General features: G+C 55.7%; 1 protein-coding gene across 4 annotated transcripts; it reads left to right on the top strand.

Moving 5' to 3' along the window:
- Positions 1–1,212: 1,212 nt before the first annotated feature.
- On the top strand, positions 1,213–13,994 carry MEIS3 (Meis homeobox 3). Of its 4 annotated transcripts, none has more exons than XM_079908048.1 (13): positions 1,213–1,784; positions 3,585–3,766; positions 3,986–4,145; positions 4,242–4,292; positions 5,452–5,502; positions 5,734–5,832; positions 8,603–8,714; positions 8,901–9,049; positions 9,989–10,065; positions 10,305–10,363; positions 10,470–10,553; positions 10,906–10,975; positions 13,572–13,994. In XM_079908048.1, the coding sequence occupies exons 1-12, from the start codon at positions 1,773–1,775 to the stop codon at positions 10,953–10,955; spliced, it is 1,086 nt and encodes a 361-aa protein (XP_079764174.1). In that variant the 5' UTR covers positions 1,213–1,772; the 3' UTR covers positions 10,956–10,975; positions 13,572–13,994. The 4 variants fall into 4 exon arrangements, with proteins under 4 accessions (XP_079764174.1, XP_079764173.1, XP_079764172.1 ...); XM_079908047.1 differs by having other exon boundaries at positions 10,467–10,553; XM_079908046.1 differs by having other exon boundaries at positions 5,683–5,832.
- The last annotated feature ends 1,644 nt before the right edge of the window (positions 13,995–15,638 follow it).

Raw genomic sequence — 15,638 nt, 5'->3', positions numbered from 1 at the left:
GGACAAATCTGTCTCCCCCACACCATCCCCAGTAGCATGTGAGCACCAGGAGACCAGGAACGGTTGTCTTTTGTTCCCTGCTACATCTCCAGAACGTTACCCAACACACAGTAGGCAGTCAATACACTTTTGTTGCGGAAATCTTTCTTTCATTAGAACACCAGTTTCAAAGGCTGCCTGGGTCCCAGGCTCCTCCGGGAATCAGGTCAAAGCTGTGAACCTGCTCTCCAGCAGATGTGTAACCAGGCACATCGTTTACCCTCAATTTTGGAGATGCCATCACAAACTCCCTGAGAGCTGTTGAGGGGGTTTCAGGCTAAGAAACTTCCAAAAGGCAAAGGTGAAACATTGGCAGAAGGGCAGAGTGGTATTTCCAGGCATGTGCGCGCATGCGTGCGCACACACACCACTTACACACCCACTATATTCAGAAACAGAAACAACACACCCACACCAGGCATGATCCAACAACCAGACACACAGACAGACACAGCTGGGGACACACACACACACACACACACACACACACACACACAGATAGCTTCAGGCAAGCGCACAAGTGTCCCTGTCTCCCGGGGTGGGAAGTTGGGGGGGGGGGGCGGGGCTGGAGAAGGAAGAGAAAGTACATCATAGGGTTTGGTTACTTCCAGCCTCTGGTTCTCCTCTGAGCTGTCTCCCAGTCAGAGAGAGAGAGAGAGAGAACAGGGGAAGGAGGAGGGGGAGAGGCACTGATCTGAGGGCCTGAGTGGGAGCGTGGGCGGCCAGGAGCGGGGCAGAGCTGTGGGGAGCAGAGGATGGGAGAGAGACACAGACACAGAGACAGAGAGAAAAAGAGAGAAAGAAATGGAGAGAGAGAGACTCGAAGACCTAGCGAAAAAAGGGAAGCAGGGAGATGGAGAGAGAGAGAGACGGGGTCGGGTGGAAAGGAGGAGGAAAGGGGGGAGAGAGAGATAGAGAGACAGGGACCTGGGGCGGCCGGGAGGGGGACAGGCGTAGAAGACCCGAGCGCGCGACGTGGAGAGAGGAAGGCAGGAGGGGTGGGGACCGAGGCAGACCAGACGCTGCGAGACTCCCATACAAAAAACCGCCCCCGAGAGCGGCCGCAGCCCCCGGGAGTGGGGAGGGCGACGGGAGGGGAGGGGCTCCGGACGCTCCCGCCCCGCCCCGCCCCGCCCCGCCCCTCCAGCGGCCGAGCCGCCGGCGGACAGTGGGTTAAGCATCTCCGCTGTGGAACTTCCGGATGTGACCACAGAGAGAGGGAGAGACCGGGAGAGGGGGAGAGGGGGAGAGGGGGAGAGACGAAGCCGCCAGCATCCCTCCGGCCCGCCAACGCCGGGACCCCGCACCGCGCTGGGAGCCGCCGCCCGCCGCCCGCCCCCCGGGCCGGGCCCCCTCGCGCCCCCCTCTCCCCCGCCTCTCGGTCTGTGGATCTCGGGCTGGTTCCATCCTCCCAGGACCCGGGGGAGGGACTGGGGGCCCCGGGGAGGGGGCCTCGGGCGGCCCTCCCCCGCCTTCTCGCCCCTGCCCTCGCTGGCAGGAGCCCCTAGCTGTGACCCCCGCGGGGGCAGGAGGCTGGGGGTCCATGCTCGGAGCCTCCGTACGGCCCGGCGCCTGCCGCTGACGGCGGTGGGGGTGGGGGGGCCGGGCACCCAGCCTCCTGCCCCACCCCCTGGCGTCGGCCCCTCGGGCCATCTGGGGCCGCTGCCCCTGGCTGCGCCCTCCCCGCCGGCCAGGCCCTGGAGGGACCCGGGAGCTGCCGCCGGCATCAGCCCATGGCCCGGAGGGTAGGTCTGAGGGCGGACGATCCTGTGCCCCGGCCGGTGGTCGCATCCCCCATCCTTCCATCTCCTCCCTGGGGAGCTCTGGCCCCCATCAGCCCATCCCGCTCTCTCCACCATCTCTTTCTCTGCCTCCCCTCTCGCTGCCCCTGAATCTCCCCTCTTCCTAACCCCGGGTCTCCCCTCTCTCTGCCCCTCAGTCTCCCCTCTCTGCCCCTGGTCTCCCCTCCATCTCAGGCCCGTTATCCTACCCCCCTCCCTTCTTTTTCGTCCCTCCCCTATTCTTCTCCCTGGTGTACTTTTGTTCCATGTCCTCCAGAGGGTTAGGCGTGGGGACAGTGCTGGGAGAGGTGGGTCTCACCAGGCAGGGCCAAGGGATTCTCTTCCGCTGTCCTGGGGTTGGAGAGACAGGCGAAGAGGTGAGCAGGCACCTTTGGGGGTGGAGGGGGGCAGGAATACCGCAGGATTCGAGGACATCCTGAGATGTGCGATGAACGGTGGGGGGGGGCAGTTGGATTTAACTTCAGTGCTCAGGAGAAGTTAGGAGAAAAGGAAAGACACATACACACACTCAGAGCCCTCCGTGCACACACTCAGAGCCCTCCGTGCACACACCCGCTATGGCAGGAACACTGGTACCTCCCCCTCTCCAGTCCCTTTGCCTCTTTGAACCTCAGTTTCTTCATCTCCGAGGAAAGGATTGGACGTGGGTGACTTAAAGGTCCCCTGGCTTCACCGGTGCGTGTGCTTCTGTGGTGACAGGACACAGAAATCTCACGCGTGATTTCTCTTTGGGGCTGTTGGCACAAGTGCGTTGGTGTGGTTGAGCCGGGTTACACTTTGGTTCAACAAGTGTTTATTGACTGTGCGCCAGGCACTGTGCTAAATGTCTCGCGCATTGATTCATTCACCCACTCATTCATTCCTGCGCCTGGCTTCTGGCTGTGTGTGTGTGCGCGCGTGTGTGGTGGGTCCACATGGGGAGTGGAGTGTGACAAGTTAAGATGCACTCAGACGTGCATATTCATCTGTGAAATGAAATTGAAGCGGGGGAGACTGTATGTGTACATTTGTGTACAAACAATGAACTGCTTTGATGGGCAGTGCCCAGGAGCGAGAATCGATTTCTCTCCCCTCCTCTCTCTCCCCTTCTCTGTCTCTGTCTCTGCCTCCCTCTCTCTCTCTCTCTCTGCCCCCGTCTCCCTTTGCCTGTTTCTCCTGTATCTTCTCCCTGTGTGTGTCTCTCTCCCTCTCTGCTCTTCCCTCTGACTCTACATCTCTCTTTATCTCTTGTCTCTTTCTCCACCTTTTTTGTCTCTCCCTCCCTCTCTCTCTCTCCCTCTAATCTCTCCTTCCCTCTGTCTTTCTCTTGCATCTCCCTCCCAGTCTCTCTCTTCTCTCACATCTCTCTCCCTCTCTCTGAATCTCTCTCCCCTAACTCTCTGTGAGAAGCTAGCAGTTACCAGCCAGCCAATCCCTGACCCCCCCCAACCCTGACCCTCAGATCCAAGACCTGGGTCAGTCTCTCTCCCCTGGACCCTCCTGCCCACACACTGGGAATCTCTGACGGGACATTTTTCACAGTCCACGGGTCCAAAGGAAGGCTTGAAGACAGGGCCTTCAGTCCCACCCAGACAGCTCCATGGGACATCGGGGGCCTAAGGGAGCAAGGCTGGGACACTGGGGGACAGTAGGGCAGGTGACTGGGGCAAGGAGGGGGCATTTCCTGGGTGCGAGGGTAGGGAGGTTTCTTGTTGGTGCTGACACGTCCCTGGGGCTCTTCCCCTCTCACCTCCCCCCACCCAGTACGATGAGCTGCCCCACTACCCCGGCATCGTGGACAGCACTGCAGCCCTGGCTGGCTTCTCGGAGGCAGTGCCCTCGGCACCGAGAGCCCCCGGGCCCTACGGCCCCCACCGGCCTCCCCAGCCCCCGCCCCTGGGCTTGGATAGTGATGGCCTGAGGAGGGAGAAGGATGAGATCTACGGGTGAGTGGGGACAAGGCTGAGGGCTCCATGGGGTCTCGGGATGTGCCCCCGCCCTGTTTCTTTGTCTCTCTGGATATGTTTCTCTTCTCTGACTCTGTCTCACTCTGTCTCTACCTCTCCACCTCTTCCCTCTGGGTCTCCTCTCCACCTCCCGGTTGCGCCATATTTCCCAGCCCCCCTGCCCTCCCCTCGTGAACTCTCACCCCCTGCTTTCCCCAGACACCCGCTCTTCCCGCTGCTGGCCCTGGTCTTTGAGAAATGTGAATTGGCCACGTGTTCTCCCCGTGATGGGGCTGGGACTGGGCTGGGCACACCCCCAGGCAGTGATGTATGCTCCTCCGATTCCTTCAATGAGGACATCGCAGCCTTTGCCAAGCAGGTGGGCACCCACCATCCGCTGTGCGCCAGGAGAACCAGTGAAGTGGGGTGGGCAGGAGACAGGATGTGCCCTCCCTGGCCTCTCTCTTTCTCCCAGGTCCGCTCCGAGAGGCCTCTCTTCTCCTCCAACCCGGAGCTGGACAATCTGGTGAGACCTGGGCCCTCCCCAACTCCTTCTCCTCCAAGGGGGTCTCCTGTTCCACTCTCCATAGCCCTGGGATTGGTTGTGGGAGCAAAGAGGAGACCGCCTGGCCCACGTCCTCAAATAGTGATCATTGTTGCCCATTTGCAATGCAGTGTAGCCTAGAGTTTGAGAACAGGGACTCGATGGCCTGAGTTCGAATCCCAGCTCTCTACTTACTAGTTCTAAGAACCAGGGCAGGTAGTTCCAGCTCCCTGGGCCCCGTTTTCCTCATCTGTAAAGTGTAGCTAGTAAGAATTTCTATCTTGTAGGGCTGTTGCGAGTGTATAATGAGTTAAAGAGAGTTAAGCCTGTTGCACAATGCCTGGCACTGAATGGGGACTCATTAAGTGTTTGCTGTTCTATCAGTCAGAACAGGGCTCACATCAAAATGAATAAAAGCAGTTAGCTGTAAAGGAGAGAGGAGAGGAGAGAGAAGAGGGAGAAAGGGAAGAGAAGGAGGAGAGGGAGAGAGAGGGAGAAACACCCCGACTTGTCCCTTCCTTTTGCTTTCCAGCTCCCACCAGAGCTTCCTATTGGCTGAACCCTTTGGCAAAGGACTCTGGGAAATGTAGTTTTCAGGTGAAGGGTGGGAAATGGATCCAAGGGCAAGCAGGCAAAGGATGTGGTGCTATTATTAGAGCATACCTTAACTCACTCTTCTTGTGATGGGTCCTCTTCTGTCTCTTGCACCTCTTGCTTCTCTTTCTTTGTCTCTGATCTCAATCTCACACTCCCTTGTTCCTTAATTCTGGGTCTCCATCTCTGTTCTCTGTTTCTCTCTGCCCCTGTCATTTTGTCTTTGTCTCTCTTTGCACTCTTTTTTCTGTTTGTCATCCAATGCACTTTTTCTGTTTCTCTCTCTTCTTCTTCCTCCTCCCCTTCATCTTCTTCTCCTTCTCCTTCTCCTTCTTCTCCTTCTCCTCCTCCTTCTCCTCCTCCTTCTCCTTCTCCTCCTCCTCCTCCTCCTCCTCCTCCTCGTTCTTCTCCTTCTCCTTCTTCCTCTTCTTCTTCCTCTTCTCCTCCTCCACCTCCTTCTTCTCTTTTTTCGCCTTCTCCTCTTCCTTCTTCTCTGTCTCGCTCCCTCGCTCCCTCTATCCCTCCCCTCTTGTGTCTCTGTTTTCAGATGATACAAGCCATTCAAGTGCTCCGTTTCCACCTGCTGGAGCTGGAGAAGGTGAGTGCTCCTCACTTCCCCTCACGCCCTCACTTGCCCCCCATCCCTTCCCTTCTTGCCCCCTCCACCCCTCCTTCAGGCTCTCTCCCCACCAGAGTTGGAGCAGAAGGCCACCCCCATCCCTATACACCCCAGCCCTGGCCCCCGGGTGGCCCCCCCAGTACCCCGGTGCCCCCTCAGGTCCACGACCTGTGCGACAACTTCTGTCACCGCTACATCACCTGCCTCAAGGGAAAGATGCCCATCGACCTGGTCATCGAGGATCGGGACGGCGGCTGCAGGGAGGATCTCGACGACTACCCGGCCTCCTGCCCGAGCCTCCCAGATCAGGTGGGCCCCAGGATGGGGCGACAGGCATTGCCCTGAAACCAAAGGCATGCCCAGAGAGCTGGGTTCCAGTATCAGGGCACACACAACACACCACACAGCCTGAGACAGGCACAGTCAGACATGGCCTGACCACAGGACAGGCACCAACTATGCAACAGCCACACAGACTGCAATACAGCTGGATGACAGGACGCATACACACCCCAACAGCTGCAGATGCCACACACAGACTTGGCTACACCCACATAGGTTCACAGCCACAAAACCCATTACACTCACAGTAAGGTGATAGCATATGCCACATACTTAAACACTCACAGCCCAACGGCATAATAGCATCATAGATCACACAGCCTGATTGAGACACTGCCATTCTAGAGAGAGAGAGAGAGAGTGTGTGTGTGTGTGTGTGTGTGTGTGTGTGTGTGTGCAGTATACACACCTCAACAACGTAACAGCCACCCAGCTGGAGATGGAGCCAAATGGCCCCAGATCCTACGACATAAGCTCAGCTACAGCCACACTTAGACCCAGAGCAGCCACAGTGCTTGCACACACACGCACACACACACACGCTACCCTAACCTCTTTTTCTCTTTTATAAATTTATTTCTTTATTTTTGGCTGCATTGGGTCTTCGTTGCTGCATGCAGGCTTTCTCTAGTTGTGGCGAGCGGGAGCTACTCTTCCTTGCAGTGCACGGGCTTCTCACTGCAGTGGCTTCTCTAGTTGCGGAGCACGGGCTCTAGGCGCGCGGGCTTCAGTAGTTGTGGCGCACGGGCTTAGTTGCTGCACGGCATGTGGGATCTTCCCAGACCAGGGCTTGAACCCGTGTCCCCTGCATTGGCAGGCAGATTCTTCACCACTGCGCCACCAGGGAAGTCCTACCCTAACCTCTTAACAATTGGACTGCTGTAGGTGTGGGCACACACCTTGCCACTCAGTGGCCACGTGGCCCCAGATTCATTCAGTCTCAGATACAATCAGACTATAGTTTCATAGACTTAGGCACCCAGGCAACAATCACACAACAGCTGTGCGGATCCCAGTGAGGCCCATACCCACAAGGTGGTCACACTATCAACGCAGCAATTATACAGCATGACACCCAAATACAGGCACGTGGCCATACCACAACCACGCAGACTGGAGCAGGCGCACACAGCAGTCACAGACGAGCCTCAGGGACCCTCTGCCCCACAGCCCGTATTATGCACCCACTCAGTAGCCCACCATGTGCGTGTGCTGACCAGTTACAACTCCCTCGGAGACGTAGCCATATTCTGTATCTTCACACAGCTGCCAACACACTCCTCTGGCCATCGTCCCCCGCCAAAGAATCACGGAGCTGCCTGCCCACTCATGCAGGACTCAGGATAACCACACACTGTCTCCCAAATAGGACCCCAACCCCTAGAACTACAGCCACAAGCTTAGAAAAATAAACGTAGCCTTGCATTTGCCAGGTATAGCCACCTGGCCGGTTGAGAGAGTGACACAACCACGCTCAAATACGGCTGCGTGTCTCAGCTCTGCCCACGTGACACCTCTTCTCCAGGGACAACCTTGCCTTGTCGGGCACGGACGTAAGCACATTCACACTCACGTGCTGCATGACAGTCTCAGGACAGCGTCAGGTACACTGGCATGGACGCTCATCCGATCAGATCCAATGCCAGAAGGGCAGGGTGACAGTCCCAGCAGGGCTCAAAGCCTTCAGACCTCGTGATTCTGTCGTCTGCACACAGCCCATCCCCAAAGCCCTCAGACTCTAAATTGCACACAGATGTTCTGAGCCCAGAGAAAGCTGCTCTAAGGTGCCGTGTCTCAGGCTGAGCCCTGGAAGGACACAAATGCTGCATCCGTTTGCAGGGGTGAGGGGCTAATTACGAAGCAGAGGGCAGGGTCTAGGACATTCACCAGGGGCAGGGGTGTACCCCAGGGCTCAGCAACAGCAGGCGGCTGTTGCCATCCCCACCTCCACCCAGTCTGCCTCCCAACAACTGAAGAACCTTAAACCAAATGACAAAGAAATGATGTATCTATACAGGTGGGTAGGCCTCCTGGGACACAGAGCTGGGGCAGGGGGTGAATTCAACACATTGTCAAGTTCCTCAAAGTGTGTAGGAGTTTGGATAAAGAAAATACAACCCCCGACTCCCTGATCTGCAATTTGGAGACCACCAAATCTCTGAAAACTAGAAGTTGGTGTTTTTTTCCCCGTAAGTTTAGTGCAGATTTATTTGGCAGCAAAATCTGACCTGAACTGAGAGGCTATTTACAGCCTTTATTTATTCCACTTAGTTAAATATTCATCCATTTTGCTGCAGAAATGTTAATGAGTTTGATGACGAGGTTACGCCCCAGACACTGTGGAGGTGTTAGGAAATAGTGGCGTGTGCACTGCCTAAAGATATGAAAAGTTTTGAATTTTGAAAGAGCGCTGGCTTCCCGGGATTTCTGATCAGGTGCCAGAGATCTGTACAAGCTCACCTTTCCTGAGTGACTGCGGTGTGCCTTTATGTAAATTAACTCACTGAATCCTTACCACACTCTGTGAGGGGGGTGGGGATGGTTGTCCTCCATTTTTGCAGTGGAGGAAACTGAGGCACAGAGAGGTGAAGTGACTTGCCCAAGGTCACACACAGCCAGGAGAGAGGCAGACACAGTCTTCACACTCAGGGCTCCTAGCTCCAGAGCCCGTGGTCTTAGCCACTGTAGTGTATTATACCCCAAGCCTTGGCACTGACTTCCGAGTCTTATTTTCCAGAATACTACATGGATTAGAGACCAAGAAGACAGCGGGTCTGTACATTTGGGGACCCCGGGTCCATCCAGCGGGGGCCTGGCCTCCCAGAGTGGTGACAACTCCAGTGACCAAGGTGAGAAGCTTGAGAAGTGGAGGGGAAAGGTGGGAGTCAGTCTGAGGATTGAAGTTAGACAGCAGGTAGGACTTCCAGAGGGGCAAGGATGACTGGCGTGTGGAGTGGTGCCTTGGGGGAAAGTTCTGGGTCCCTCTGGTCCCCCACCTTTCCCGTCCACAGCACAGCATGCCTCTCCCTGCTCAGGAGATGGACTAGACACAAATGTGGCCTCTCCCAGTTCTGGGGGAGAGGACGAAGAGCTGGACCACGAGCGCCGGCAGAACAAGAAGAGAGGGATCTTCCCCAAGGTGGCCACCAACATCATGAGAGCCTGGTTGTTCCAGCACCTCTCGGTGAGAGCCCTGGGGCCCTGGTGCGGGGTGGGCAGAGAGAGAGATGGAGAAGGATGGCTACACAGAAACTGAGGCCCGGAGAGAGACCCAGAGACGGGAGACTGAGGCAGCAGGGAAATATTGAGGGAAAATCTCAAGCAGATGGGGATTGACAAGAGCACACATCCATGAGCACTACCTGTGTGCCAGGTGCCACTCAGGGCTCTGGACTCATTCAGTCCTCTCCCCCGCCCCAGACCCTCCCATCCAGTCACCCACCCATCAGTCATCCACCATCCAGCCAAACATACCCCATGAGGACAGCGATGTCGTTAGCTCCATTTCGCAGATGAGGAGACTGAGGCCCAGAGGTCTCACAGCCAGAAGTGGGTTCAAATGCAGGCAGTCTGGCCTTAATCAGCAAACCACCCTGCCTCAGGGAGACAGGAGGACAGACAGGGAGAGGCCGAAACAAAGATAGAGATGGGGAGTTATGGAGAGCAGAGTCAGAGCAAGAGAGACACAGGGGGAGACTGAGTCACATTGGGGGAGGGACAGACAGACAGACACAGAGAAAGGTAGAGATTGTGACGGGGAGAGACATGCACAAGGACCTGTCGGACTCAGAGAGGGCTGGTGCTGGGCTTTGCCTCCTTTCCCCAGGGAGGTGGAGTTCCCCCAGTTCCCCCCTCCCGCAGCTCCACCTCCCCGATGAGAGCTGGCCAATTAGCCTCTAATTGCTGGAAGAGGTTGGGGGACACCCACCGGTGTAATTGCCCGAAGCTTGGCTCTGCCTCCCTCCATTGGGCCCCGGGGAACACGGAGAAGCTCAGACAGGCCGCCAGCTGTCCCGGCCTTGCCTCAGCCTGGGCTCACCAACTCCCTGGGACCTGGGCAGGCCAGGCCTGGGGGATCAGAGGGCAACCAGGCAAGCAGGGTGACTCTTGCTGGTGGCCACAGCACCCGTACCCCTCAGAGGAGCAGAAGAAACAGCTGTCCCAGGACACGGGGCTCACCATCCTACAAGTCAACAACTGGTGAGTGACACCGGAGGCCTGGGCGCTCCGTGGGCCAGCCCGGGGTGGGAGGCCGGGCGCTGTCCGCGGTGCTGAAGGAGGCCCCACAGCCCCTCGGAGCCTCTCTTCGTCCTGCCTCTGCTTTGCCGCCCCTGTATCCGTCCTCTCTTGCCTGCTCTCTCTCTGTCCCTGTGTATTCATTTCTGTCTCTCTTCTACTCCCTCTTTGCACCCTCCTCCGTTTCCATGGCCCCCTCCCAGGTTCATTAATGCCCGCAGACGCATCGTGCAACCAATGATCGATCAATCCAACCGCACAGGTACAGGGAGAAGGTGGGAAGAGAGGGCCTAGTGTTGCCGGGGGAGTATCAAAGCCTGAACCGGGCATCCTGGGGCTCAGCCTGCACCCGTCAACTCCCCTAGCAGGGCAGGGTGCAGCCTTCAGCCCAGAGGGCCAGCCCATGGGGGCCTACACGGAGACTCAGCCACAAGTGACTGTCAGGCCCCCAGGTAAGCCCCGCCCCCTAACTAAGCCACACCCCCAGCACTCCAGGCCCCTCCTCCAAACAATGTGCCCCACCTTCTGGGATTAAGTTCTTGAAAAATACCTAGCTTCATTTGCTTAAAAGGGGAGTCGAAGATGCAAATGCAGATTTCCTGGTTCCCACCTTTCCTCCCAGAGTTTGCTTCTTCCAGGCTTCAACCACCCATTGGAAAGCTCCACTTTTCCTTAAAGGACCAGCACCCTCTTAAAGGATGACTCAGTTTGTCCTGATAGAGGAGTCCCCTGGGGAAGGAAGGGGGAGTGGGGCATATGGGGGTGTCTGGTGAAGACCACTAACACTCCTCTTTTGTCTTCCAGGATCAATGGGGATGAGTTTGAACTTAGAAGGAGAGTGGCATTATTTATAGAGGCTGGAGTCAGGAGAGATGTGAGTGTCCTAGGTCTAGGGGCACTAGGTTGGAGAGTGTGCTATTCTCAACCCCTCGTAAGACCTCCAGACTCCAACAGTGAGCCCACCCAGGGCAGGGTCAGCCTGCGTCTCTGAACTGAGGGTTCTCCAATCCATCCATCCATCCATCAATTCACCCATACATATATTTATCCATCCGTCAATCATCCACCAACCCCCGCATCCATCCAAACATACATTCATCCACTCATTCATTCATCTATCCACCCACCTATCCACTCATCCATCCACCTCCAAACTGATCCATCCACCCACACATCCACCCTCCTATTCATGCATTCATCCACCTACCTACCTACCTGCCTACCCGTGGATCCATCCATGTGTGTATCCACCACCCTTCATCCATCAGAAGATACAGCTACCCACTCATTCACCCACCTCCACATTGATCCCCCCACCCACATGTCCACCCACTTGTCAACTTACCCATGCATTCACGCACCTACCTACCCACCCACTCATCCACCCATCCACATATTACATACATTTCCAAACACATATTGACATGCCTCAGGTAGGGTACAGCTCTTGAGAAGATTCTGGGCTCATGAGGAAGTGGACATTAGAAACCAATGGCAATCTAGTCCAACAGTTCAAACAATAAAACACAGCTATCATCAGCTATCTCTGAGATATCAGGGAAGACTTTATAGAAGAAGTGGCTTCTGGGTAGGGCATTGAAGGATGAATAGGAGACCACTGGGCAGAAAGTTGGGGGCAAGGTAGCAGGGTGCATTCTTTTACTCTCCCAAGTCTTCAGTCTAGAGTATCTCCTCAGTCTTTACAATAACCCCAAAAGAGAGAAGCTATTATTATTTTCATTTTACAGATAAGAAAACTGAGGCTCGGAGAGAAGAGTTCACTTGTGCAGGTTCACTCAGCTTAGAAAAGCAGAGGGAACAGCATGTGCAAACGCCCAGGGTTGAGAGGCTGCCTGGAGTTTCTAAAGCAGCGGCCGTGGCTCACGGGCCCAGCCACTCCGCGGCATGTGGGATCTTCCCGGACCGGGGCACGAACCCGTGTCCCCTGCATCGGCAGGCGGACTCTCAACCACTGCGCCACCAGGGAAGCCCCACAGATCAGATCTTGACTCTCCTTGGATTAAAACCCTTCTGTGGCTCCCTAGTGCCCATTGGATGAGGTCCAAACTCCTTGGTTTGGCATCTGTTCATTCATTCATTCCATACACATTCCCTGAGCAGCTGTGTGCCCAGCCCTGTGCTGGGTGGTGATGGGGACACAGCAGTGACCATGACAGCCCAGCCCTGTGCCCATGAGGCTCACAGTCCAGTGGGGGAGACAGATCTGTCCCCAGACAGTAATGACCTACAGTAGGCAGGGCTGGGAGGAGGGAACCCAAGAACTGGAAGAACCCAGAGGGGGCATCGGGCCTAGGCTGGGGTGTTCAGGGAGGACTTCCTGGAGGAGGGCACTTTGGAGCCGAGACCAGGAGAATAAGAGGAGTGAGACAGGAGAGGAAGGAACAGTATATGCAAAGGCTATAAGTCCCTCACTACACACACACGTACATACAAAGGGACTGGGCTGGGCTGAGGCTGGTGTGTCAACTGGGTGAGTAATGAAATCAAGGCCCACAGAAAGGCTGGGATATGAGAGTGGAGACCTGCAAGGGCTTAGGCTTGGAGAGCACTGGAGGCCTGAGCCTGGGAGGAGAGGTTTGTTCAGTGCCCGGCAGGTCCATGGGGGGTCTCAGCTCTGCCCTGACCAACTGCAGACAGGTGAGCCCTGGTCCAGAGTCAGGGGACCTCTGGGACCAAGAGTGATGGAGGGAGCTTCTTATCCTGCTCCCCAAGCAAGCTGCCTTTTCTCCCCACTCTTTTCTGTCTCTCCCAATCCCTGCCTTTTCCTCTTTGTCTCTCCCTTTATTTCTGTCTCTCTCATTCTTTCTCTTTCCACATCTCCATCTCTGATTATCTCCATGTCTCTTCTCTATCCTGCTCTGTCTGTCCCTCTCGCCTTATCTTTTTTTTTTTTAATTTATTTATTTTTGGCTACGTTGGGTCTTTGTTGCTGCACGCTGACTTTCTCTAGTTGCAGCGAGTGGGGGCTACTCTTCATTGCGGTGCATGGGCTTCTCATTGTGGTGGCTTCTCGTTGCAGAGCACAGGCTCTAGGTGCGCAGGCTTCAGTAGTTGTGACATGAGGGCTCAGCAGTTGTGGCTCACAGGCTCTAGAGCACAGGCTCAGTAGTTGTGGCACACGGGCTTAGTTGCTTCGCGGTATGTGGGATCTTCCTGGACTAGGGCTCGAACCCGTGTCTCCTGCATTGGTAGGTGGATTCTTAACCACTGTGCCACCAGGGAAGCCCTCCTTATCTTTATCTCTTTCTTTGTCTTGACTGTCTCCTTGTCTTTTTTTCATCTCTGTCTGTCTCTTTCCCTTCATTTCTGTTCTGATTCTCTGCCTCTGTCGCTGTCTCTCTCTCTGTGTCCCTCTCACTGTGGGGCTGGTGGGGACAGCGCAGAAGGCCTGATGTAGGTCCAAACGCCCTCTCCATCTCCTGACTTGGCCTCTCCTCTCCTTTCCACAGACCCCAACCTCTGGACTGTGACTGCCAGGTTCATACCTGCTTCTGGTCGACGCCTGGCCCTCTGGCTTCAGGACCCCACCTCCTATGGCCCCCCCAACTCAATGCCTACCTCCCTGGGGCCCTGCCGGGACATGAGGGGCCTGAGCACCCACTCGAGGGTCTCTCAAGGACAAAGACAAGGCCTCCAGGCCCTGTGCCCCACTTCTGCCCTCACCTCTGCCTGGAACCTGAGCTGAGATCCTGGGCCTGGGAGTTCAGAAGATGGCGGCTGGGTACCCCCCCACCCCTAGGACAGAGAAGGGATTGGGGGTGGGCTGGGGCCATCAGGGAAGGAGGGTCACCCAGATCCGACATTTAGAGAGGTTCCCTTCATCCTCCCAGCCCACCCTCTTTCCCCCTCCCCCACTCCCCTCTTGTGTTGTCTTCTACCTTTTTTTTTAAGCATAAAGTCTTAAAAACAAAAGGCCACCAATCTGAGTTCGTGGGTCTCTTCCATGATTCAAATTCTCATCAGTTTGAAGCTCATGAATCACTAATTATAATAATAATTGATGCTTTTTATCCTGCTCTCTCCTCAGGCCCTCGGTATGTATCGGTTAGCTATTGCTGTGTAACAAACCATACCAAAGCTTCATGGTTCAAAAGGCCAATTAATTTTTAGCACATTAATCTACAGGTTGATGTAGTAGGCTGATCTGGGCAGTTCTTGTGGCTTCAAAAGGGCCCTCTTGTGTATCTGTGGCCAGCCACAGGTCAGCAAGGGGGCTCTGCTGGCAGGCAGTGGGGACAACAGGAGTGACTGGGCTACATGGTAACATACCCCAGCAGGCTGACCTTGTTTGTGGAAAATGACCAGCTCAGTCCCCCTTCGGGGTGTCTGTCCTGGCTGTTCCCTTTGCCTGGGACACCTTCCTGGCTCAGAGGTCACCTCTGCAAAGACAGGAACAGCCAAACCAAAGCACCCCGCTCTGTCCACCACTCTCTCTCACCTCATTCCCTGTCCCCCATCACCCCCTCCCTGGAATTCTTTCCATCACTTATTTGCCTATTCATTATTGGCTGGAACCTCAGCACTTCCAGAAGGCAGGAGTTTGTCTCTCTCTGTCACTGTGGTGACCTGGGGCCTCAGACAGCAAGCACCCTATACCCAGCAGGTGCCTGGGAAACAGGTGAAGAACGGAGGAAGAAATTCCATAGTTCTGAGACTCAGCCGCCTTCACCTCGTCATTCATTCCTCCTGGCCACGGGTATGCCCTGGACACGCACCCTCTGCTCGTCCCTGCACTTGAGTGAACAAACCCAAGACCCTGCCCTGGGGGAGCGGACGTCCTAGTGGGGAAGACCCACGATGGGCCAAATAAATGAGCACATCATTTAGTCTGTGAGAAGCTGACAGCGTCATAAAAAGCAGAGCAGGGTAGGGATGAGAGTACAGGTGCCTCCTTTACACACTTATTTACCCTTTCTCTAGTTCGTGCTGTGCCAGGCTCTGTTCCAGGAGGTTTATACCTATCAATCTGGTAAACGCTTACCACTAAGCCCCAGGAGGAGGTATGATCCCTGGCCACATTTCCCAGATCAGGAAACTGAGGTCCAGAGAAGTGAAATCGTTCGCCCGGGGTCACAGAGCTGGAGAGTGGGTGTTCCCATTAGAACCCAGGCAGGCTGTGAGCTAACCACTTGCCTCACAACCCCTCATTTTTAAAAATAGAATTCTAAGAGTCTATGATTTCTAAAGGGCCTATATCACCGATTGTTTTCTGAGTTACAAATTGTTTTGGTGACTACGATTACAGTTTGTCTCTCCCCGAACTCCCGGGGACTGAAGTGGGATGGACGAGGGATATACAACAAGAAGGACTTCGGACACCTCCCCACTTTTAAAGGCGGTGGGGGAGGGTTATGGGGGAGGGGGCAGGGCTGGGCCAAGGCCTGAGGTCTACATCAAGGGGAGGGCTTTGTATTCCTGCAACCTGGCCTGGCCGGCAAAGGGACACTGGCAGGTGGGGGAGGGGAAGCTCTCCTTTCCCCCTCCCCCACCTGGTTGAAAATACCTCTCATTTAATC

This window comes from Stenella coeruleoalba, assembly GCF_951394435.1.
Source record: "Stenella coeruleoalba genome assembly, chromosome: 20".
Lineage (NCBI taxonomy): Eukaryota > Metazoa > Chordata > Mammalia > Artiodactyla > Delphinidae > Stenella > Stenella coeruleoalba.
Note: the sequence above shows the minus strand (reverse complement) of the source record. Positions and strands in the feature narration are given on the sequence as shown.